The sequence below is a fragment of the Myxine glutinosa genome, chromosome 1 (genome assembly GCF_964187855.1).
Source record: "Myxine glutinosa chromosome 1, kmMyxGlut1.1, whole genome shotgun sequence".
Lineage (NCBI taxonomy): Eukaryota > Metazoa > Chordata > Myxini > Myxiniformes > Myxinidae > Myxine > Myxine glutinosa.
In genome coordinates, this window is record NC_136261.1 from 196,942,582 (window position 1) to 196,969,772 (window position 27,191).

The following is a 27,191-nucleotide window of genomic DNA, read 5'->3' on the forward strand; positions in this document are numbered from 1 at the left end:
GAGAAGGGTGCAATGTTGCGAATATGGAATTTGGCCTCCATATCCGCTTGTAAATATTCCCCTATTTTCTCCAATACTCCCCAACTTTCCCCAATCCCCCATTCCCTAGTCCCATTGCATGTAAATAACAATCAGTAGAGCCGACCTTCCCCTTATTCCCCCATTAAATGTCGTGCCCAGGTCCACCGCACCACACGTAGACAACTTTCGGACATCTTCCTAGTTATTCTTATTCTATGTCAGTTAAGGCCTCGTCTCCATTAATTATGACTCTTCGTTGCACCAGAATGTGATTATATGGCATCAGTAGTGAGTTTAGGACCTTTCCCATACCTCCTTCCATCTTCTTCCCCAACAATTACAACAACAACAGAGGAGATGGCGGCGGAGCGGGGGAGGATGCGTCCTCACACCGGCTCGATTAGCGCCATTGACCACGCGCTCCACGGGGTTACCACGGAGGGGCTGGCTGTCAGCTCCTCCTCAAGGGCGGAGCCTGGTAACCCCCCGCACCCAATCAGAAGGGCGGACCGATTCCATCTGGGGCGGCGCTAGCGAGCCGAGGGCGTGTCACTCCCCGCCGGATATACGCGGCCACGTAGCGGACGTGACGTCAGATGCGCCCCCAGCTGGAGAAAGAAGGACCTGCGAGCGCTGAAACAGATGCGCCTGAGTTTGGAGAGGCCTGAGAAAGAACGTCACCTCTGAGCGCTGCGACGAGACCTCCCCGCATCTCTGGACCGAACCGTGTACCCTGCTTTGAGCCAAGAGTGCACCTTGAGCCATCGATACCCGCTTTCCTGCCATCAACCCCCGTGTGAGTCAGCCGTTGTCCCGTTTGTCTGTCGTCTGTCCGGGAATAATATAAGATTGTGTCTAAGTGCTTGTCTTTCTATGTTGTACCTCTCGTCCCTGTAATCTGACCTTCCGCACGAATATAATCTCCTCCGGAGGTCTTGAGAACCGTATCCCTGGTGTCTGTCATTATAATTCAGCCGTGTGTCTTCTTTTTCCTTATTGAGCCAGCGTGGCGCGGCTTCGTCAACGTTCGAGTACAATCGGGTAATTTGTGCGGACACGACGGCCATTCCGCTCGGCCCACCTTAACATCAAAGTCGTGTCTGTAACAATATGTTATTTGCATTGTTTTCCCACTTTCTCCCGTTTCTACAAATTAGAATACTGCATACAGCATGCAGATATAGACACAGATACAACAATATCCTCTCCTGCCTGTTAGGGTGCGAGTGAGGCCAATTACCACGATCTCATTACAGGATAAAACGAGAAAAACATTCAGTAGAGCACATACCTCCACCAGGCTGAATAATTGACATTATTTATTCCACTAATAGGCCAGATCTGAATCCGGACCTCAACGAGAATCTAATTTACTTGTTCACATCACCTACCAAACTCATCTACCAAGTCTTGTCATAATCCGTAAACAACATTTTGAAATATCATGCTATTTATATCGTTTGTGGCCATATCACTCAATGGTGAAGAATTACTTAAGAAATTCTAGTATCCGGGTCCGGATCCTGATCACCAAAATGGAATCAATTCGTCCTCGTCACACACCCAACCTGTCCACCAATTTTCGTCTGAATTCGTCCATAACCTTTTGAAATATCCTCCTCACAGACAGACGGGTGAAAACATAACCTGCGTCCACCTTCGGCGGCATAGGTAATCATTGCAAATCTTTTAAAATGATCACAAAATGACTCATTATAATGTCATGGGCAAACCTTACTGGATAATATGTTATACCAATAATAAAGAAATACCGTAAAACCCCGACATTCGTGGATTCACATAACTCAACTACTCACGGGTTTTTTAATGTGTACTATTCCTATTTTTGCGGTCCCTGTGCTCCAGCTCCTTGTGGGTTTTGCAGGCATAAGCCATCGCCACCTACCCATGGACCCCTAACAATGACCACTACTACCCAGTAGCGCTGGACCGATATCGGCATCTGGCACTGGCCGATATCGGCAATTTTTCGTTAATCGGCATCGACTGATTGGATTCAGTGCGAGTGCCAATTACCGATTGTCGTACTTTATAAAACCCAAAAACCTATAACCCTTGATTAGGGCAAATTTCATTAAACAAATAAAATAAAAACAACATTGCATTATAGACGTTTCAAGGATATGTGCATAAACATTATTTTCTATTAACACCTGGCAATCGTCATGTGACTAGTATAAAATAATTTGGCTCGGTAATTTGGAAAACATGTTCATACGGCAAATGGCTTGGAAATCGGGTGTTTTCAAATTGAATTTGCTTTGAAACTCACAAAGATATCCAAGATAACCTTTCTAAAGCACACTTGATTCATACAAAATAACCAATTGCTTTAGAGACAGCTGCTGGTACAAAGGAAAATGTGATCGCCCACAAGCTGCTCAGGTTAAAAGTTAAAACCTACTGTACCTCCTTCCTGGCCATGCCATGGTAATGTGTTACACAAGCATGCGGGTAACAAGGTAATGAATGGTTGGCCTCCTGCTGAGCTCGTTAAATTACCGTTTGAGTAGCCCACACTCGTGCGCTGATACCAACATTTATAACACCGAGTCAACGGGCGATCGATTTACTTACTGTATGAACGATTTTTGGGACAGAATCCCTTTGTAACCCGGGGGACTCCCTGAACTGTATTTTGTATAAAACTTGCTCATCACATGACCAGACAAGTATGAAACGTTTCATTATATATCTGTCAATAGCTAGTCTTCGATATAGCTCTCAGTGAGATCGTTGGAAGGACTTCAACAGAGCTCATTGTAACCCCTCATTGTAACTAACCCTATTTCCCATTGAATCGATGCTCCGACATTCACGCATTTGAGATTCGCAGCGGTTTCCAAAAAGATATCCCCCGTGAATGTCGAGGTTTCACTGTATCAATATTTTAGTAATGTCAACGCAGATAGTTTTCTACAGTCATATTCATGGCGGAATGAAAGTTAACAAAAATTGCTTATGAAAACAGTAATTCCTACAAATCAACCACTGTACCAAGATAAATTTGAGATTTAAAAATGTGTGGAAAATGTTTACTTTGTAACAAAGTATATACTGTATGTATGTATATATATGTATATATATATATATATATATATATATATATATATATATATATATATATATATATATATATATATATATATATATATATATATATATATATATATATATATAGATATTGTTGCGGATATGAGGACTGTATTGTTTTTTATTGTGTGCTTTATTATTATTATTGTTGATTCTGCGCCTCCTGCCTCCGGAGTTGTGTAAAGATAAAAAGGGCGTCTCGGTAGTTATTCCATAAACACCACATTGCAGGACCCGATAAAACCCTTGTTCAGTAGCTTATATCTTATTATGTGTCTTAGGGTAAGGCTGTGTCTCCCATTAATTGAAATACTCCATTGCACCGAGTGAAATAAGAATAGGTCCCCTTTCATTTCATTTCGATGGCCAACTGCATTTTGGGCGGTTTTCTTCAACCACCATTGGCCACGAGGCAGGGTTGGGGAAGAAAGGCGTGTCTCCACCTCGTCATAGAGGGGAGGAGTGAGCCAGCCCCGAACAACCAACTGAGCATGAGGGGTTTGGTTTGAGAGGGCGGAGGAAGAGCGTTTGGGGGAGGTTCGCAAAGGTTGAGGGGCGGGGCCTATATAACCCGCCGGCGGGGCGTTCCCCAAGCAGTTGAGACAAGGAGGGAGGAGACAAGAGCTGGGTCGTCAGAGAGTTGCGCTTTTACTGAGTCCAAAGAAAGAGCTGGGTCGTCAGAAAGTTGCGCTTTTACCGAGTCCAAAGAAAGAGCCGGGTCGCCAGAGCAGATGCGCTTTTACTGAGACAAGCAGCTCCGACCCGTGACTCCGCGCACACGACAGGCTCGGTGGCATCAGCGGCCGTCGAGGTCCAGCCCGACGTCCCGTGCGGGATCAAGCTCCAGCCAGCTCCGTGCCGTCCTCCCCCCTCCAGCCACACACCTCCTTCCAGCAATCCACTCTGCAATTCCCCGCGTGAGTCAGTGTCTTTGTTTGTTCTGTCCTGGGTAGTAAGTAAGCCTGTTAGATAAGCTAGTATTTTCCCTGTGTCTCTAAAAGCTTCTGTATATTATTTTATTATCTTTCCTTCTCCTTGGTTATTTTGAGCCTGTAAATAGTAAATAAATTTAGTAGTATTTTCAACCCTTTTCTCGTCTTATTCCTTTTCCTCTTTGCATTTGTCATCTTAGTCTTTTCCCGATTGAATAGCGGTGGCACGATACGGCCAACGTTTGGGTTGAATCGGGTTTTAGTCGGGGAATAACTGTTCGGCCGCGGTTACACCACCGCTCGGTCAAAATAACATCTAATCCGCGGTCCGTAACAAATTGGTGTCAGGAGTTGGGATTCGAACCTGGGACTAAATTTATTTAGCCCAAATTTTGGACACCAATGGTGTTATTACAGTAACAAATTGGTGTCGGGAGTGAGATACGAGGCCCGAAGCGCGCTTAACGTGCTCAAAATTACAAGCTGCTGGAAATTTGTGTTGTTTTAAAGCAAAACCCGAATTTTGAAATCGCGCCATGGCTGGTCAAGGCGACGGAATGCCGGTGGGAGTGATAGACGGGGTGGAATCGACCCAGGACCTCGGTGAAATGTATGTGGAGGAAAGGGAGGAGGAGAAAAATGGCAATGTGGTTGCGGAGTTTTCAGACGCGCAAAATGGCGCTCTCGCGCACGAGGTTACGGGCGCGCAAAATGGCGCCTTTGCGCACGCGGTTACAGCGGCACCAAATAGAGCCGCGCCCTTTGTACTAACGGTGGAAGACATGCAATCATTTATGGCTGGAATGGGGGCCCTTATGGACAAAATGATAAAAGGAATGAGGGCCGATAGGGAGAGAATGGAGCAGAGGGACAGAGACCGCAGGTTGGGCGAGAGGGTCCCACGGGTGCACGAGGAGGTAACGCGGGTCGAGAAGCGCTGGTTGAGCGAAGCGGAGGAAAGCGCGGGTACAATGACGGGGGTAGAAATCGCGACATGGGGTTTGGAAAAGCCGGCGACCGATGAGGTAGAGGGAATTTTATTAAAGCCAATGGTCGTCGAGGGGAACAAAGACAAAGCAGTGCTGGGAATTAAAATTGAAGAGATGACGGAGGTAGCCCGGGAATTGCAGGGAGAAATGGAAAATGTGCAAAGTCCCTGCTCACATCACGATGCTGTGCTTAACCCGAATGGAAGTTTGCAGGTGCGCGTGGAGAAAAGGATCCCCCAGGTGAGTCGTGCTGTATATTGTGCGGGGAGATTTTGTAAGAGGATGTTTGGCGACAAAAGAATTTTCGCGCGCTTGGGATCGAGGAAGCATCCGGGCGTTGGTGAAGGGTCCCGTGTGAGTAAAAATGGCACGAGTGTGAGGAAAAAGTGTGCGTCAAAGGGTGAGCATGTTACGAAGCGCGAGTGTGAAACCGAGTGTGAGCGAGAATGCACGTCGGGGTGTACGGAGTGTGACACGAATAGTGAGTTGGTGATGGCGCAGGTGCGAGAGGGCACATCGGAGCACAAGTGTGAAACCGAGTGCGAGCGAGAATGCATGTCGGGGTGTACGGAGTGTGACACGGAGAGTGAGTTGGTGATGGCGCAGGTGCGAGAGGGCACATCGGAGCGCGAGTGTGAAACCGAGTGCGAGCGAGAATGCACGTCGGGGTGTACGGAGTGTGACACGGAGAGTAAGGTGGTGGTGGAACGTGTGCGAGGAAGCACACCTGAGTTGGTGGTAGCGCGAGTGTGGGAGAGCCCATCTGAGCGCGTTAGTGGGTGGATGCAAGAGTGCACGCCCATGGTGAGTGTTACGGAGGACGTAATGGAGGAGACGTGTGGACCGAAGTGTGCGCAAGAGTGTGCGCGAGAGGTGTGGTGTGTAACAGGGAGAGCGTTGGTGGAATGTACGGACGGCGTTGGAGCACCGAGCTCGGTGAGGGTGAAAGGGGTAGCGTATGCGTGTGAGCATGCAGGTGAAGCATCGACGGTAACCGGGTTAGCGGTTAGGGCGACAGATAGCCGATGCGAGCACTCAGGGCGCGGTGTGCTTTGTTGGGTGCGAGGCCCGGCGCGGATCGATGCTGCGTCGCTTCTCTTCGAAGCATCGTTGCCGATTCGGGCTTGGCCCCGCCCCGCACGGTCGAGTCCGGGCCTTGTCGGGCCAGGCGACCGGTCCGGTTCAAGGGCGAGTGGGAGGAAGCGGACGGTGCCCCCTCGTGGGGACGGGGTTCTGGCCGAGGGAGATTGAGCCATCGGGCCCGGGACCGCAAGGTGCCGCGCCGAGATGGTGCGTGGAATCTCGGCCCGACCAAACCACCTCCCTTGAACCGAAAGCCGGACGGATTCAACCTGCAGGCGACCAAACCACCCGAATTCATTGCTCGGCTTTACGAAGCCGCGTTTAATGATGTCATGACGCACCGAGGCTAGGATATAGCGGACTGTGATGATGGTGATAGTGATAGTGATAGTGATAGTGATTTGATACGAAATTTAGAAAAGTGAATAGAATTGGCAGTAATTGGAAAATTTTTGATTTGTGGAAATTGGACGAGCAAAATTTATAGTAAGAGATGCCCCATGTGATGGGATGGCCAATCCACCATCCCTCACAGTGGGGGGCAAAGGAGCACTAGTTTATGGGGTTGATGGCAGTGAAAACTAGCCCGGGAGGGTTAGGATATATCGTGTGTAGGGATCTAGCGAAGATGACATTAGGTAACGTTAAGGTTAGTTAGTGACAATGATACCTGTAGTGGGGACGCAGGTAGATTAGTGTGGATGATAATGACATGGTATGTGCTTAGTTTAAAGGGAAGACGGGGAGCACTAAGTTAGCAGGGTAACAGTTAGATGAGATGATGCCGTGTGAGTGTTGGAGGTGTATTCAAGTGTATTGAGCAGTGTGTGAGGAACAGGTGTGATTGAACAGGTGTGATTGCACAGGTGTGCAACTGAACAGGTATATGGAGCAGTGTTTGAGTGATGGTGATGGTGAGGTGTGTTGTGTTGACCAACTGGTCCAGGAAGAGGAGGGTGCAGGTGGCACCAGGTGTGAGTGCACAGGTGTGCAACAACAGGTATGAGGAACAGGTGTATGGAATAAATGGTAGTGTGGAGTATATGGAGTATTGGAATGGATGGTCGTGGAGTGAGTATGGTGGAAACTATGGAGTGGAGTGGATGGTGCGGAGGTGTGAGTGAGGCAAGAGTGGACCCCCATCACGAATACCCGGGGCAGGTAGTGTAAGTGTTAGGTAGAGGGTATAGGTAAATTGTGGTTGGATATTGGCATCTGTGGTGCGGGTGAGAGAATGGTATTTGGATGGGTGCATTAGTGTTGTGGAAATGGCTGGGCGTGTAGCCTGTTAGTGTGTGTAGTTGGTTTGGGCACTCCACCACTGTGAGGATGTCGGCCAGGTGAGGCCGCAGGTGGGCTCTGGGAGCCGGTAGTTGTTGTGGATGGGGCCCGAGGATCCGGAGGACGGACCCGGGTAGCCCAGTGCCAGAGGGCACCAAGGGGTGACAGAGCCAGGAGGGGCCTTCCCCAGTTAGATAGGTTAGGGTGAGGAGCTAGGTAAGCTCGGGTGGCAACTACAGTGGTGGAGGTGTGCAGGTGGGTAGACCTGCTGGGAGAGCTACACGTCACAGCCCAGAAATTGTGCAAGGGCACCGGGAGATGAATCGGGGGAGTGAGACCCCAAATTGAGAAGCACCACAGTTTGGTCAATGGGAATTGGTTTTTAGAACCCATAGTGTAAGTTGGCCAATGGATTGGCAGGGAAAGACCCCGGGTAGTGTAAAGTGTGTTAAAGTCATTTAGAAAGTAGTTAGGATGAAGTCTCCTCGCACCATCTGCATCCACTCACCTGAGATGACGTACCTCCACACCATGCCAGGTTGTTTAATTATTTTATTGTGCAAATGTTTTTGATTGTGAGACGCATCATGACGTGGGTGTGACATTGTGCTTTGTGTTCCATCTCTTCCTCCTTATGAGGATTGATGATGAATTGGTGATGGCAAATTTTGAGTAGAGGGATTGTGGAGACGAATTTGGTATAAGGGAAATATGGGGAGACGTGACAGTAGCGACGAATTTGTAAATGTGTAGATTTTGTAAATATGGGGTAAGGGCAAGGGTAATGTAGGTGACAGGGGGGGGTGACGTACGGTAGGGACGAGCTTTCTCATCTCGCTCTCCGTACGCATTTCACCTTGCATTGCCTTATTGATGTGTACCCCTGTGACCTTACCCCTCGCTCATTTGTCTTTCCCCTTTTGTCTCCCACATGACCTGTGCGCCATTTGGCGCCGAGGGGAGCGTTGCTTGAGTCGGCCATTGTGCGCCCGGAACTCTCAGAACCAGCTGTCTGCATCGATGCACCACGTGATGGACCACATGTCTGTGGCTGAGCACAACTTATGGACCCCATGGGTTGGGGCATGGCCCCTCTGCTGGAACCGGCCATGAGGGCCCGAAATCTTGCTGGCGGACCTTGGCCACAGGGCACCGATGCCCTACAGGTGAACCACACGTAGTCGGCCTGGTGGGCCATAAATAAATAAAAAGGCACATGTTGGGTGCAAGTTTTATTACAAATAGGCCGCCAGCAAAGGAAGATGACAACATCAGGAACATCGTAATAGCCAGCAGAGGGAGCCGAAGAGCAAGAGACCACCTGCAGGGTTAGGGGTTGTTTGGTTATTTTCATGCATTGAACACTGATGAACTATGGTGACCACACCGATTGGTGCTTGAGGGTGTGTTGGTGCGTTATAGGTGCTTTCATGGTGCATTGATGCAGAGCAGACTGTCTCCCCCCCAGAAAGAACAATTACAGGTCCTGGGTTAGTTTTGTAAATAAAAGTAGCGTCAATTGTAAATAATGCTCCCCACCGTCAATGTATAGTTTGAAGACCATTCCGTAATTCGGTTAACTGTGGGCGTACGTCTGTTAGGCAGGGTGCAATGGAGCAGCGGAACACATTTATTTATGTTTTAAAACTGTCGCACTCAGGGGCAGGTTAAAAGTAGAGGGAACTACACCTACGTGTCACACTAAATAAAAGTTGTAGGCCCGGGCCGTGCCTAAGAGGAGGAGGGTGCAGTGTTGCGGATATGAGGACTGTATTTTTTTTATTGTGTGCTTTATTATTATTATTGTTGATTCTGCGCCTCCTGCCTCCGGAGTTGTGTAAAGATAAAAAGGGCGTCTCGGTAGTTATTCCATAAACACCACATTGCAGGACCCGATAAAACCCTTGTTCAGTAGCTTATATCTTATTATGTGTCTTAGGGTAAGGCTGTGTCTCCCATTAATTGAAATACTCCATTGCACCGAGTGAAATAAGAATAGGTCCCCTTTCATTTCATTTCGATGGCCAACTGCATTTTGGGCGGTTTTCTTCAACCATCATTGGCCACGAGGCAGGGTTGGGGAAGAAAGGCGTGTCTCCACCTCGTCATAGAGGGGAGGAGTGAGCCAGCCCCGAGCAACCAACTGAGCACGAGGGGTTTGGTTTGAGAGGGCGGAGGAAGAGCGTTTGGGGGAGGTTCGCAAAGGTTGAGGGGCGGGGCCTATATAACCCGCCGGCGGGGCGTTCCCCAAGCAGTTGAGACAAGGAGGGAGGAGACGAGCTGGGTCGTCAGAGAGTTGCGCTTTTACTGAGTCCAAAGAAAGAGCTGGGTCGTCAGAGAGTTGCGCTTTTACTGAGTCGAAAGAAAGAGCCGGGTCGCCAGAGCAGATGCGCTTTTACTGAGACAAGCAGCTCCGACCCGTGACTCCGTGCACACGACAGGCTCGGTGGCATCAGCGGCCGTCGAGGTCCAGCCCGACGTCCCGTGCGGGATCAAGCTCCAGCCAGCTCCGTGCCGTCCTCCCCCCTCCAGCCACACACCTCCTTCCAGCAATCCACTCTGCAATTCCCCGCGTGAGTCAGTGTCTTTGTTTGTTCTGTCCTGGGTAGTAAGTAAGCCTGTTCGATAAGCTAGTATTTTCCCTGTGTCTCTAAAAGCTTCTGTATATTATTTTATTATCTTTCCTTCTCCTTGGTTATTTTGAGCCTGTAAATAGTAAATAAATTTAGTAGTATTTTCAACCCTTTTCTCGTCTTATTCCTTTTCCTCTTTGCATTTGTCGTCTTAGTCTTTTCCCGATTGAATAGCGGTGGCGCGATACGGCCAACGTTTGGGTTGAATCGGGGAATAACTGTTCGGCCGCGGTTACACCACCGCTCGGTCAAAATAACATCTAATCCGCGGACCGTAACAATATATATATATATATATATATATATATATATATATATATATATATATATATATATATATATATATATATATATATTGTTGCGGATATGGGATTTGCATCCATCCATATCCGCTTGTAAATATTCCCCTATTTCCTCAATACTTCCCAACTATCCCCAATCCCCCATTCCCTAGTCCCATTTTCTGTAAACAACACTCTGTAGACCCGACCTCCCCCTATTTCCCCCATTAAATGTCGTGCCCAGGTTCACCGCATCTCATGTAAGACAACTATAGGACATCTTGCTAGTTATTCTTAGTCTATGTCAGTTAAGGACTCGTTTCCATTAATTCTGACCCTTCGTTGCACCAGAATGTGATTGTATGGCACCGTTAGGAAGTTTAGGACCTCCCAATACCTCCCCGCAGCTCTTCCTCACGGTTCAGCAACAACAACAACAACAACAGCAACGGCAGCGGCGTGCACAGGGAGTGCGCGTCCTCAATCCGGCTTGGTTGGTAGGGGGTGTTGGGAGGGCACGAGGCCTTCCCAACGAGCCGCCATCGAACATGTGCTCGACGGGGTTACCAAATAGGGGCTCCCTGTCAGCTCCTCGTCAAGGGCGGAGCCCGGTAACCCCCGCACCCAATGGAAGCGGCGGACCGGCCCCAGGGGGGCGGAGCCAACCAGCCGAGGGCGTGTCACTCCCCGCTGAGCATGCGCAGGAAGGGGGAGGTGACGTCAGATGCGCACTGAGCTTGAAGCAAGAGAGACGTCCCTTCCGAGCGCTGTGACACCTCCCTGCATCTCTTGGAGCGTGCTTGATCCTGTCCCCGAGCCAAGGTGCACCTTGTGCTATCAACCTACCTGTCCTCCCTGCCATCAATCCCTGTGTAAGTCAGCCTTGTTCCGTTTGTCTGTGGTCTGTCTGGGCTAAGATAAGACTGTAATTAAGTGCCCATCTCTTCTGTGTCTTTACCTCACTACCTTGTAATCTACCCCCTTTTCTCCACCACTGTAATTATACCCTCCTCCGGAGGTCTTGAGAACTGTACCCCTTGCATCGTTTCATCTATCCCAGTCGTTGTGTCCTTTCCATCATTGATTTAACATAGCGCGATTTGGTCAACGTCTGGGTGGAATCGGGGTCTAGTCGGGGAATAACTGTTCGGTCGCGGCAATACCACCGCTCGGTAAATAACATCTAAACCGCGTCCGTAACAATTGGTGTCAGGAGTGGGATACGGACCCGAAGCGCGCTTAACGCGCTCAAAATTACAAGTCACCGAAATTTGATTTTGTTTTACAAAACCCGAATTTTGAAAGTCGCGCTATGGCAGATCAAGACGGCTGGGTTCCGGTAGAGGAGAGTGGGGTAGAATCGACCCAGGATCAGAGGGACGAAGTAGAGGAGAACATGGGCAATATGGTTGAGGGAGTTTCAGATGCACAAAATGGCGTCCTCGCGCACGTGGGTGTAGCGGCACCAAATTTTGCCGCGCCCTTTGTACCAACGGTGGAAGACATGCAATTATTTATGGCTGAAATGGAAGCCCTTTTGAACAGGAACAGTGAGCGATTGTTAAACAAATTGGGAAACCAAATTGAAGCAATAACGAACGAATTGGGAAACCAAATTGAAGCAACAACGAACGGAATGACGGCCGATAGAGAGGAAAGGGAGCAGAGGGACAGAGACCGCAAGTTGGGCGAAAGGGTCCCAGGGGTGCACGAGGAGGTAACGCGGGTCGAGAAGCGCTGGTTGAGCGAAGCGGCGGAAAGCGCGGGTACAATGACGGGGGTAGAAATCGCGACACGGGGTTTGGAAAAGCCGGCGACCGATGAGGTGGAGGGGGTGTTTTATTAAAGCCAGCGGTCGTCGAGGTGAATAAAGAAAAAGCAGTGCTGGGAATTAAAATTGAAGAGATGACGGAGGTAGCCCGGGAATTGCAGGAAAAGATGGAATATGTACAAAGTCCCTGCTCAAATCATGATGATGAACTCGCTAATCCAAATGAAAGTTTGCAGGTTCCCGTGGAGAAAAGGCTCCCCCAGGTGAGTCGTGCTGTGTATTGTGCGGGTAGATTTTGCAGGAGGATGTTTAACGACAAGAGAATTGTCGCGCGATTGGGATCGATATGGCACCCGGGCGTTGGTAAAGGGTCCCGTGTGAGTATAAATGGCACGCGTGTGAGGAAAAAGTGTGCGTCGGCGAGTGGGTGTGCTATATCGTGTGGGAGTGAAACCGAGTGCGAGCGAGAATGCACGTCGGGGTGTACGGAGTGTACGTGCGAGGGTGAGAGTGACACGAGGAGTGAGTTGGTGGTGGAGCGGGTGCGAGAATGCACGCTTGGAATGGTTGAGGGTGTGCGAGGAAGCACACCTGAGTTGGTCATGGCGCGACTGTGGGAGAGCCCATCTGAGCGCGTTAGTGGGTGGATGCCAGAGTGCACGCCCATGGTGAGTGTTACGGAGGACGTAACGGAGGAGAGGTGTGGACCGAGGTGTGCGCGAGAGGTGTGGTGTGTAACAGGGAGAGCGTTGGTGGAATGTACGGACGGCGTTGGAACGCCGGGTTTTGTGAGGGTAAAAGGGGTAGCGTATGCGTGTGAGCATGCAGGTGAAGCATCGACGGTAACCGGGTTAGCGGTTAGGGCGACGGATAGCCGATGCGAGCACTCGGGGCACGGTGTGCTTTGTTGGATGCGAGGCCCGGCGCGGATCGATGCTGCGTCGCTTCTCTTCGAAGCGTCGTTGCCGATTCGGGCTTGGCCCCACCCCGCACGGTCGAGTCCGGGCCTTGGCGGGCGAGGCGACCGGTCCGGTTCAAGGGCGAGTGGGAGGAAGCGGCACGGTGCCCCCTCATGGGGACGGGGTTCCGACCGGGGGAGATTGAGCCATCGGGCCCGGGACCGCAAGGTGCCGCGCCGAGATGGTGCGTGGAATCTCGGCCCAACCAAACCACCTCCCTTGAACCGAAAGCCGGACGGATTCAACCTGCAGGCGACCAAACCACCCGAATTCATTGCTCGGCTTTACGAACCGAGTTTAATGATGTCACGACGCACCGAGGCTAGGATATAGTGGACTGTGATGATGGTGATAGTGATAGTGATAGTGATTTGATACGAAATTTATAATAGTGGGTAGAATTGGCAGTAAATGGAAAATTTTTGAATTGGTTGGAATTTGGACGAGCAAAATTGATAGTGGGACCTCCCCGATGTGGTGGGATGGGCAATCCACCATCCCTCATGGCGAGGGGGGGGCAAAGGAGCACTAGATTATGGGGTGTATGGCAGTGAAAACTAGCCCGGGTGGGTTAGGATATTGTGTGTAGGGCCCTAGAAGATGACATTAGGCAACGTTAAGGTTAGTTAGTGACAAGGATACCTGTAGAGGGGACGCAGGTAGATTAGAGTGGATGATAATGACGAGGGAGCGCAATAGTTTAAAGGGACGACTGGGAAGCGCAAGTTTCAGAGGGGAGTAGTTAGATGAGATGATGCTGTGTGAGAACTGGACAGGTGTGTGGAGCAGTGTATGAGTAGTGAGTGTTGTGGATCAGCGCGAATGCGCTTGGGGGAGAGAAGGGTGCAGGCGGCACCAAGTATGAGAGCACAGGTGTGCAAGTACAGGTGTGTGGAATACATGGAGTATTGGAATGAGTGGTGTGGAGAGAGTTGGAGTAAGTGGTACGGAGTGGTGTGCATGGTGCAAAGGTGTGGATGGGGGAAGAGTGGACCCCTTTCACGAGTACCCGGGGCGGGTAGTGTAAGTGTTAGGTAGAGGGTATAGGTAAATTGTGGTTGGATATTGGCATCTGTGGTGCGGGTGGAAGAATGGTATTTGGATGGGTGCATTAGTGTTGTGGAAATGGCTGGGCGTGTAGCCTGTTAGTGTGTGTAGTTGGTTTGGGCACTCCACCACTGTGAGGATGTCGGCCAGGTGAGGCCGCAGGTGGGCTCTGGGAGCCGGTAGTTGTGGATGGGGCCCGAGGATCCGGAGGACGGACCCGGGTAGCCCAGTGCCAGAGGGCACCGAGTGGGGTGACAGAGCCAGGAGGGGCCTTCCCAAATTAGATAGGTTAGGTAAGGAGCAGGTAAGCTCGGGTGGCAACTACAGTGGTGGAGGTGTGCAGGTGGGTAGACCTGCTGGGAGAGCTACACGTCACAGCCCAGAAATTGTGCAAGGGCACCGGGAGATGAATCGGGGGAGTGAGACCCCAAATTGAGAAGCACCACAGTTTGGTCAATGGGAATTGGTTTTTAGAACCCAGAGTGTAAGTTGGCCAATGGATTGGCAGGGAGAGACCCCGGGTAGTGTAAAGTGTGTTAATGTCATTTAGAGGATAGTTAGGATTGAAGTCTCCTCGCACCATCTACATGCACTCACCTGAGATGACGTACCTCCACACCATGCCATGTTTTGTTATTTTATTGTGCAGATGTTTGGAATGTGAGACGCATCATGACGTGGGTGTGACATTGTGCTTGATGTTCCATCTCTTCCTCCTTATGAGGATTGATGACGAATTGGGTGATGGCAAATTTTGGTTAGAGGGATTGTGGTGACGAATTTGGTGTTGGAGAAATATGGGGAGACGAGACATTAGCGACGAATTTGTAAATGTGTAGATTTTGTAAATATGGGGTAAGGGCAAGGGTAGTGTAGGTGACAGGGGGGGTGACGTACGGTAGGGACGAGCTTTCTCATTTCGCTCTCCGTACGCATTTTGCCTTGCATTGCCTTATTGATGTGTACCCTTGTGACCTTACCCCTCGCTCATTTGTCTTGTCCCCCTTTTGTCTCCCACATGACCTGTGCGCCATTGGGCGCCGAGGGGAGCGTGCGTGAGTCGGCCATTGTGCGCCCGGAACTCCCAGAACCAGCTGTCTGCATCGATGCACCACATTATGGACCACATGTCTGTGGCCGAGCCCCACTGATGGACCCCATGGGTTGGGGCAGGGCCCCTCTGCTGGAACCAGCCATGAGGGCCCGAAATCTTGCTGGCGGACCTTGGCCACAGGGCACCGATGCCCCACAGGTGAACCACACTAGTCGGCCCTGTGGGCCATAAATAAATAAAATGGACACGTTGGGTGCATTTCATTTTATGCTCAAATAGGCCGCCAGTAAGAAAATGAAAGGAAATGACAACATCTGGAAGAAAGTAAATAGCCAGCAGAGGGAGCCGAAGAGCAAGAGACCACCTGCAGGGTTAGGGGTTGTTGGTTTATTTTTATTATTGAACATTGACGAACTATGATGACTGGGCACCGATTGGTGCCTGAGGGTGTATTGGTGCATTTTGGGTGCTTTCATGGTGCATTGATGCAGAGCAGACTGTCTCCCCCCCAGAAAGAACAATCACAGGTCCTGGGTTAGTCTTGTAAATAAAGTAGCATCAATTGTAAATAATGCTCCCTACCGGCTGTATGTTTAGTTTGAGGATGCTTTCCGCGATTCGGTTATCCTGTGGGTGTGTTTCTGTTAGGAGAAGGGTGCAACGTCGCAGGGGGACATATTTACTCATTTGTGAACATCTGTAAAACTGTCGCACTCAGGGTTGAGTTAATAGTAGAGGGAACTACATCTGAGTGCCACACTAAAGTAGGTAAAAATTTATCGGGTCGGGACGCCCCGAGGTAGAGAAGTGTGCAATGTTGCGGATATGGGATTTGCATCCATCCATATCTGCTTGTAAATATTCCCCTATTTCCTCAATACTTCCCAACTATCCCCAATCCCCCATTCCCTAGTCCCATTTTCTGTAAACAACACTCTGTAGACCCGACCTCCCCCTATTTCCCCCATTAAATGTCGTGCCCAGGTTCACCGCATCTCATGTAAGACAACTATAGGACATCTTGCTAGTTATTCTTAGTCTATGTCAGTTAAGGACTCGTTTCCATTAATTCTGACCCTTCGTTGCACCAGAATGTGATTGTATGGCACCGTTAGGAAGTTTAGGACCTCCCAATACCTCCCTGCAGCTCTTCCTCATGGTTCAGCAACAACAACAACAACAACAACAACAGCAACGGCAGCGGCGTGCACAGGGAGTGCGTGTCCTCACTCCGGCTTGGTTGGTAGGTGGTGTTGGGAGGGCACGAGGCCTTTCCAACGAGCCGCCATCGAACATGTGCTCGACGGGGTTACCAAATAGGGGCTCCCTGTCCGCTCCTCATCAAGGGCGGAGCCCGGTAACCCCCGCACCCAATGGAAGCGGCGGACCGGCCCCAGGGGGGCGGAGCCAACCAGCCGAGGGCGTGTCACTCCCCGCTGAGCATGCGCAGGAAGGGGGAGGTGACGTCAGATGCGCACTGAGCTTGAAGCAAGAGAGACGTCCCTTCCGAGCGCTGTGACACCTCCCTGCATCTCTTGGACCGTGCTTGATCCTGTCCCCGAGCCAAGGTGCACCTTGTGCTATCAACCTACCTGTCCTCCCTGCCATCAATCCCTGTGTAAGTCAGCCTTGTTCCGTTTGTCTGTGGTCTGTCTGGGCTAAGATAAGACTGTAATTAAGTGCCCATCTCTTCTGTGTCTTTACCTCACTACCTTGTAATCTACCCCCTTTTCTCCACCACTGTAATTATACCCTCCTCCGGAGGTCTTGAGAACTGTACCCCTTGCGTCGTTTCATCTATCCCAGTCGTTGTGTCCTTTCCATCATTGATTTAGCATAGCGCGATTTGGTCAACGTCTGGGTGGAATCGGGGTCTAGTCGGGGAATAACTGTTCGGTCGCGGCAATACCACCGCTCGGTAAATAACATCTAAACCGCGTCCGTAACAATATATATATATATATATATTGCCAAAAAGTAATCTTAAAATATACTTGTGCATAATAATATCTGATAAAATCACATCACATGGATAAAAAGGGGATTGGATAGAGGGGATAAAAAAAGAACACAATTTTAATGAAATATCAAAAACACCTTTTTATGGACTTCATAGGACAGCTGATTAAATGGCACCGATGATGGTATCTCGTACTCTGGCACAAATTCCATGCCAAGAATGTCTACAGAACCAGTGAATACCCGTGCAACCTTTTCATCATTCCCCTCATGTGACTCCTCTGCTTTCTCTTGAAGATATCCTGAGAAAAGAGTTAAGATAAAAGTCAAGACCATCCAACTATTCTGTGATAATAATAATAATAATAATAATAATAATAATAATAATAATAATAATAATAATGAGGGAGAATTTCTTTGCAATGCATGTTACCTACCGTTCCCAATGAATGTTCTTGTTCCAGGAAAAGGGCACAACTCGGCAAAAAATTGGTGAATCCCCTAAACTCAAATTTGTTCTCCAACATATCATAATAAAGCCATGTACCAAGTTTCAGTTGAATATGTTAAAGGCTATGGGAAAAAGTCTGGAAAAGCACAGGTGGGATGGACAGAGAGAGGGAGGGCAAACCTACAGTCCCCTCCGGTGAAACTGGTAAGGGACTTATAACTAGAATGGCACTCGGTAGAGACCATAGTTCTGTCAGGCTGAACAGTTTACATTTTGTGTCCCACTTATAGGCCAAATCTGGATTCCGACCTTAACCAAAATCGAATTGGCTTGTTCTTGGTATCTACCCAACTCATCCGCCAAGTGTTGGCAAAACCCGTCCACAACTTTTTGAGATATCGTGCTCACAGACAAACAGACGGGTGAAAACATAACCTCTGTCCACCTTCGGTGAAGGAGGTATTGATAATAATAATAATAATAATAACAATAATAAATAATAATAACAATAATTAGAACCCACTCAATTGAGGTGCTACTCACCCCGTTTTTTATTCTCGGAGCATTTTCTATGGACAAATCTTGTAAATAATTTCAGGTGTTTGTGTGTTCGTTTGTTACTCTTTAATGGCCGAACCGTCGCTCCTAGAGGCCCCAAATTTTGGGTGTAGGTACTTCAGAATATGGGTAAGGTTTTAAGCTAACACACACAATACTGTTTAGAGGCCGCTAAAGGCCGCTATAAAGTGCATATTTGGATGTGGCTTAATGTGGATAAGCTAGTGGATGTAGATGTGGATGTGGTAGTGCATAATGTGAATGTGGATAAGTTAGTGCTGCCTTTGGTGTTCTTGTCTCGGAGAGAAAGGAAGCAGCCTCTTCCTTATCTTTAGAACAAATAAATAAATAAAATCAGCCCAAGCTGTAAATAAATTTCAATACCGCTGCAGGGGGCACAAACCCGAACTGCCACGTGGCTTTGGTATTCAACTATACATTCAAATACTTTGGAAATAGAAGAAGTCAGAGCAATAGGCCAGAAGTTGTAAGGGTTTGAACAATCAAAACGGTTGAGTTTTTTCACCCCCGTCTGTGAGCATGATATCTTAAAAAGTTGTGGACAGGTTAATACAAAACTTGGTGGATGAGTTGGGTCGATGACAAGAACAAGCTGATTTTTGGTTAAGGTCCAGATTTTGACTTTGGTTAAGGTCCAGATCCAGATCCAGCCTATCAGTGGGATACAAAATGTAAACTGTTCAGTCTGGCAGAGGTATGCGCCCTACCGAGTTGGCACACAGATAATGAATGATGGCTTACATAGACAGGTTCGACGATATATCCTGCCTGAACGGCATAGTAATCAAAATGGCGGTGTGTGGTGTCAGCCGCTGTACGGGAGCAGAAACAGCAGAGCATGAAAGTTATAAGGCAGCCAAGAAGGCTGCAAAGAAAGAGGTAGCAAAGGCGCAGGAGGCATGTAGGAAAATGTTCGGAGAACGCTTGGATTCGGAAGAGGGTCAGAGAGCAGTATTCAGGATTGCAAAGCAGACAGCGAAAGAGAGGTGTGATGTGATGGGGGTGAGTTGCTTGAAGGATGAAGTGGGACAAATCGTTGTGGACCCAGATGGAATTAAAGGAAGATGGAAAAGATATATGGAAATGCTGTTGAATACAGAGAATGAATTGGATGGCAACATAGAGAGTAACCCAGTTTTAGGACCGGCAGGGAAGATAACTGAGAAGGAAGTTGAGGAAGCGATAAAAGCAATGAAGAGTAGAAAAGCGGGAGGGCCGACGGGAGTTGTGGGAGATATGTTGAAGGCAGCAGGAAGTTGGGGTGTGAAGAGAATGACAGAGATCTGTAATCTGGCGGTGAAAGAAGGCCGCATTCCAGTGGATTGGGAACTGAGTACCCTCGTCCCTCTATACAAGGGGAAAGGTGACCCTCTAGAGTCTAGAGTGTGGCTCGTACCGAGTGATAAAGTTATTGGAGCATGAAATGAAGGTATTGGAAAGGGTGTTGGAGAAGAGGATAAGGAACAAAGTGAAGATCGACGAAATGCAGTTTGGATTTATGCCAGGTAGAGGAATGACAGACACGCTTTTTATTATGAGGCAGTTGCAGGAGAAGTACATGGAGAAGAGGAAGAAGTTGTTTCTTGGGTTTGTTGATCTGGAGAAAGCATTCAATAGGGTTCCAAGCAAAGTATTGACATGGGCAATGAGGAAGTTAGGAGTGGAGGAATGGTTGATCAGGGTAGTGATGGCAATGTACAAAAGAGCGCGCACATCTGTAAGGTCGAAGGACGGGAACAGTGGTGAGTTTAAGGTGAAGGTGGGAGTGCATCAGGGGTCGGTATTAAGTCCACTACTATTTGTAGCTCTGATGGAGGTGCTGGCTCAGAACCTAAAGGAGGGTTTACCATGAGAGTTGTTGAATGCAGATGATCTGGTGTTGATTGCGGAAAGTATGGATGGACTGAAGGAAAAGATGAACAAGTGGAAGGAATGTATGGACACAAAAGGTCTGAAGGTGAATATCGGAAAGACGAAGGTGATGGCAAGTGGTAAAGCATGTGGTGAGGTGGAAAGAACTCGGAAGTGGCCCTGTGCTGTGTGCAGGAAGGGTGTCGGAGTGAACTCCATTCAATGTGCAATGTGCGCTGAGTGGTTTCATCAACAATGTAGTGATCTGAGAGGGTCATTAACCAGTGTGGCAGCTACATTCAAATGTAAGGTGTGCACAGAGGGAGCTGCAGATGGAGGAAATGTTGAGTTGGATCTTGGAGACGGCATGAAGCTGGAAGGTGTGAAAACATTTTGCTACCTCAGAGACATGCTGAATGGAGAAGGTGGATCAGACTCGACAACGGTTGCTGGAGTGAGATGTGCATGGAAGAAGTTTCGGGAACTGAGTGGCGTGCTGATGAGGAGGGGAGTGTCGTTGAAGCTGAAAGGAAAGGTGTGTGCTGCATGTGTGAGAAGTGTTATGATTTATGGGAGCGAGACATGGGTAATGAACGTAGAGCAGCAACAAAGGTTGGAAAGGGTGGAAATGCGAATGGTTCGATGGATGTGCGGAATATCGTTGAGAGAAAGGAAGTCAAATGATGAATTGCGAAAAATGATGGGAATAGAGCCTGTGATTGATGCTGTGAAGAGGAACAGGTTGAGATGGTTTGGTCATGTGTTGAGGAAGGATGAAAGTGACTGGTTGAGAAGAGTGATGGAAATGAATGTAGAAGGAAGTAGAGGATGGGGAAGACCGACAAAGACTTGGCTAAAGATGGTGGAAGAAGAAATGCGGGCAAGGGGGTTAACAAGGAGAGATGCAGAAAATAGGGCAAGATGGAGAAGATTGTCATGGGGTCCGCAAGGCTAACCCCCGCTCTAGCAGGGAAAATGGCCTTAAAATGCATGTTGTTGTTGTTTTGTTGGCTTACATAGGCACTACTTTTTCTTTTCTTTTTTAAGATCAGCTCCAAGATGGCCGACTGGCTGCCATTTTGTTACTTAAACGTGTCCCCAACAATTTCTTGAACATGCATAGTCCCATTTTGTTCAAGCTTGGTACAAAGACAATACATGAGTATACATATGCAGAGATTTTGTTTTATAATCTGACCAAAGATGGCCGACTTATAGCCTTTAACTCCGTACAGCAAAATTACTAAAACCACAGGGGCTATTACAATTAATGTCTATTTCTCCTTGTTCCCCCCTGTTTGTCTATCTGTGAACAGGATATCCCAAAAAGTTGTGGATGAATTTGTGCAAATTTTTTTTTGGGTGTGTGGAGGTTGGTTGTGTGACAAGGACGGAATGATTAGATTTTGGTGAAGATCCGGATCCGGATCTGGATACGAGAATTTTTTAAAAGTGATTTTTCACCATTGAGAGATGGAGCTAAAAACGACATACTGTACAACATGATATTTAAAAAAGTTATGGACGAGTTACACTACTCACAATAAGTTAGGGATATTGTGGGAGTGAGTTTGTATTTTTCATCGAGGTTAGGGTATTGAAATCAAGAATGCTGTGTTTTTTCACACTCATTAATAACCATAGAATTAGGACCAATAACCTTTTTCAACATAATTAATACACAAAATCAAGCACACCGAAGAACCTGCCAATATCCCTAACTTATTGTGAGTAGTGTATGACAACACTTAGTTGATGAGTTGGGCAGGTGACAAGAACAAGACGATTCGATTTTGGTTCAGGTCCGGATGCAGATCCGGCCTAACACGGCCTAACAGTGGGAAACGAAATGTAAACTGTTCAGCCTGGCGGAGGTATGCACTCTACCGAGTGCCGTACTGGTTGTGATAATGTTGCCAATCCAGAAAGTCTGCAATTTAAGCTGCCATCAAAATATAGTCTCATGTCCTTAGTGTGAAAACTCCACTTTGGAATTAAGTAGAGTGAGGATAATTTGGTGGGAGAGTAACTGGGCTGAAGGTCCACCCACATAAAGCCTTCTGCAGAAATCAGGAAATATTCCGCCCATAGGGCGGGTATTTGCTAGTAATAACCATAATAACTAGAACTGCCACTTTAAAATTGCTGGCAGTGATGACCGGTTTACTCGCACCCACTTTTCATACAACCCCACTTTTCATACAACCCCACTTTTGATACAACCCCACTTTTCATTGGACATGCTTTGACACAACCCCCTTGGATACAACCCCAACACACACACACACACACACACACACACACACACACACACACACACACACACACACACACACACACACACACACACACACACACACACACAATCCCCCCTACCCCCTCCCACACACACACCCACACCCCTCCCCCCACACGCACCCCCCTCCAAACACACACACATCCCTCCCCCCCCCCCACACACACACACACCCCTCCCCCCCCACACACACACACATCCCCCCCACCCCCACACACACACACACACACGCGCACATACAACACACACACATACACACACACATCCCCCCTACCCCCACCCACACCCCTCCCCCCAAACACACACCCCTCCAAACACAAACACACACACACACACCAAACCCCCCCCCCCACACACACACACATCCCCCCTAGACACACACACACACACACCCCACCCCCAACACACACACACATATCCACACACACACACACAAGCACGCGCACACCCCTCCCCCCACACGCACACATATATCCAGACAAACGCACATCCCCCTCCCCCCAAGACACATCCTCCACACACAACCCCACCCCCCCCCCCCCCACACACACACACACACACACACACACACACACACACACACACACACACACACACACACACACACACACACACAACACTCCCCCTACCCCCCACACAAACACATGCACACATCCCCCACCCCAACCCCCAAAACACACACACACACACACACACACGCACGCACACACACACACACACACATCCCCCCCACCCTAACACACACACACACAAACACACGCATACATCCCCCCACCCCCAACACACACACACACACACCCCCACCCCTAACACAAACACACACACATCCCCCCACCCCCCCAACCCTAACACACATGCACACACACAAACACCCCCACACCCCTCCCCCCACATGCACACCCCTACACACACACACACACACGCACGCACACACATCCCCCCTACCCCCACCCCTCCCCCCAAACACACACACACACACAAACACACCAACCCCCCCTCCCCCCCCACCCCACCTACACACACACATCCCTCCACCCACACACACACACATATCCCCCCTACACACACACACACACACACACACACACACACACACACACACACACACACACACACACACACACACACACACACACACACACACACCCCACCCCCAAAACACACATATCCACACACACACACACACACACACACACACACACACACACACACACACACACACACACACACACACACACACAAACACACAAACATGCGCACACCCCTACCCCCCACCCACATACACACACACAAACACATGCACACATCCCCCCACCCCAACCCCCAACGCACACACGCACACACACACACCCCACCCTAACACACGCACAAACACACACATACATCCCCCCCCCCCCCCCACACACACACACACATACATCCCCACACCCACACACATTCCCCCTTCCCCCCACCCACATACACACACACACCCCACCCTAACACACACACAAACACACGCATACATCCCCCCCCCCCCCCCCACACACACACACACACATCCCCACACCCACACACATTCCCCCTACCCCCCACCCACATACACACACACAAACACATGCACACATCCCCCCACCCCAACCCCCAACGCACACACACACACACACACACACCCCACCCTAACACACACACAAACACGCATACATCCCCCCACCCCCAACACACACACACACACCCCACCCTGACACACACACAAACACACGCATACATCCCGCCACCCCCAACACACACACACACACACACACACACACACACACACACACACACACACACACACACACACACACACACACACACACATCCCCCCACCCCTAACACAAACACATGCACACACACAAACACCCCCACACCCCTCCCCCCACAACCACATGCACACCCCTCCACATGTACACACACACACACACACACACACACACACACACACACACACACACACACACACACACACACACACACCCCACCCTAACACACACACAAACACACGCATACATCCCGCCACCCCCAACACACACACACACACACACACACACACACACACACACACACACACACACACACACACACACACACACACACACACACACACACACACACACACACATCCCCCCACCCCTAACACAAACACATGCACACACACAAACACCCCCACACCCCTCCCCCCACAACCACATGCACACCCCTCCACATGTACACACACACACACACACACACACACACACACACACACACACACACACACACACACACACACACACACACACACACCCACCCCCCACCTCGACACATACACACACACACACACATACATATACACACACACCCACACACACACAAACACCCCCACACCCCTCCCCCCCACATGCACACCCCTCCACACGTACACACACACACACACACACACACACCCCCCACCTCGACACATACACAAACACACACCCACACACAAACACCCCCACACCCCTCCCCCCCCCACACACACACACCCCTCCACACAAACAAACACACACATCCCCCCACCCCATCCATTTAAAAAAATATTTTCGTTTAATTAACGATATCTGCCACCCGTCGAAGAACGTCATGCCGTGGAATGACGTCATCCGTGGCCCGTGCCGTATGTCAGCGGAAGAACGAAGTATCCCGTCGATCGAACTTGGTCAAATTTTTCATGATTGTCACCAAATTTGTTGTGGTATTTTGTTAACTCATCCAAGGCAATACGACAATCGAAATCCGATTTGAAATCGGAGCCAAATTGACGCTGTAAGGTGTGCCTGCACGCATGGATATTTTACCTGTGGAAGAATCACTTTGGAAATGCGACCCATTTAAAATGCTAGATTTTGAATAACTTCGTCATTTTAAATCGGATTTCCACAACATAAAGGTCCCCATTGCTTGCAGATACCTCTCTTTCTCCTTAAAATTGAAGACAGGATGAACTTCAGAGCGAGAAATAAGCCGAGGCGGCGGAGAGTTTTACAATGTTATTTTCCAATGTAAATGACAATATCGTGTAGTTTTACGAAAATTCATCAGAATTTGCCCAGATTTGTTGCATTCGAATGTTAACACCCTCTAACGACTGCCAAATCCGAAGACAATTTAATTTCGAGCTACCCTTAGCTCGTGAGGTGGTTATGTCACATGGCCTGGTCAAAAAAAAGTGTTGTGGTTCTTCTTCTTCAGGCAATAACAACTTCTAGTTTCCAGACCGTACAATCCAATCATCTTGAAATTTTGCACACTTGTTACTCTTCATGACTTCTAGTACAGCATGAAGTTTCACGTCGATCAATAAAGCGATTCAAGAGATATCCATTTAAAAAAAAATATTTTCGTTTAATTAACGATATCTGCCAAACCACGTGACCTATCGCAAATTCTAAAATGATATTTTAGTAGACTGACATGCTGAACAGATCTGTGAAGTTTCTCCTCGATTGGATCGAAAATGAGGGAGGAGCTAGGTTTTAAAGGTTCATGCTTAAAAACGTCATAACTCTGAAACCATGTGTCGGATGACGTCGCCCTCGTTGACTTTTTTGTTCGTCATGGGTATGCGATTCTGCGTGCAAAGTTTGGCCTCGATCTGTTCAGCCGTTGCAGAGAAAAAGGGGTTTTCGTGTTTTCACGAAAAACAATATGGCGGCTGAACCACGTGACCTGTGACGTCATAATTACCATTAAAATATTCTACAGACCGAGTCCCTCCTATGCTGAAAATTTTATCTCAATCGGCCCTATTATTGCAGAGAAAATATTTTTTAAAGGAAATTAAAACTTAAAATGGCAATAGCACTGGGAGACGTGGCCTGGAGGGAAAAAAATGGTGCGTTTCTTCTTCTTTCAACAATAAAGACTTATAGCTTCGCGACCGTACATCCAATCATCTTGAAATTTTGCACACTTGTTCCACTTGATGAGAGATACATTCCATTAAAAATCCAATTCGATACATGCAGTGGTTCAAGAGTCACAAGCTTTTTAAAATTTAACTTCCATTATTTATTGCGGCCAAACCATGTGACTTATCAAAACGTCTCAAGTAAAGTTGAAACATCCCCCCATGAGGAACATTTGTGTAAAGTTTCCACTCGATATCTCCACAAATTATGGAGGTGATTCCATTTCTAGTTTGAAATTTTAAAACGTCATAACTCTGAAACCACGTGTCGGATGACGTCGTGCTCGCTGCCTTTTTTGTTCGTCATGGGTATGCGAATACGCATGCCAAGTTTGGGCTCGATCCGTTCAGCCGTTGCGGAGAAAAAGGGTTTTTTGTGTTTTTTCACGGAAAACTAGATGGCGGCCGAACCATGTGACGTATGACTTCGAAAATTTTCGCATTCTGAGTTTTTTTTAACTAAGCATCTGGGAAAAAAATCCCATTTTCGGGGGAGAAAATTTTTTGTTTGACGAATTCTTACCTCTTAACGTTAGCATTTTTAATATACTCGATACACATGTCTTTTGTTCCCATTGAAGAGTTCTTTAGAATGAGCCATTCCTCAAATTTTTCCATTGAGCCGTTGCGGAGATAGAGGGGAAAAGTTGAATTTGTTTTACAAGATGGCGCCCACACCACGTGACCTATGACGTCATAATTAGAATGAAAAAATTCTAGGAGCCGAGACGATCATTTGATGAAAATTTCCTGTCAATCCGACCAGCGGTTGCTGAGAACATTAATTATGAAGTTTTCGGAGGTGCACAATAGGGCGGAAGAATAATAATAATAAGAAAAACTCTAGCAGTAATAATAGGTTTCTCTCCATTTCATGGAGAGTAAACCTAATAATAATAATAACAATAATAACAATAACAACAATAATAATAACAACAATAACT

General features: G+C 48.4%; 1 protein-coding gene across 1 annotated transcript in view; it reads right to left on the minus strand.

The window, feature by feature from the left end:
- ST14 (ST14 transmembrane serine protease matriptase) overlaps positions 1-27,191 on the minus strand; it is a 194,634-nt gene that overhangs the window by 125,155 nt on the left and 42,288 nt on the right. The window contains exon 4 of the mRNA XM_068124816.2: positions 17,263-17,426. Within this exon, the coding sequence (XP_067980917.2) occupies positions 17,263-17,426 (164 nt within the window). The remainder of the gene's footprint in view (positions 1-17,262; positions 17,427-27,191) is intronic.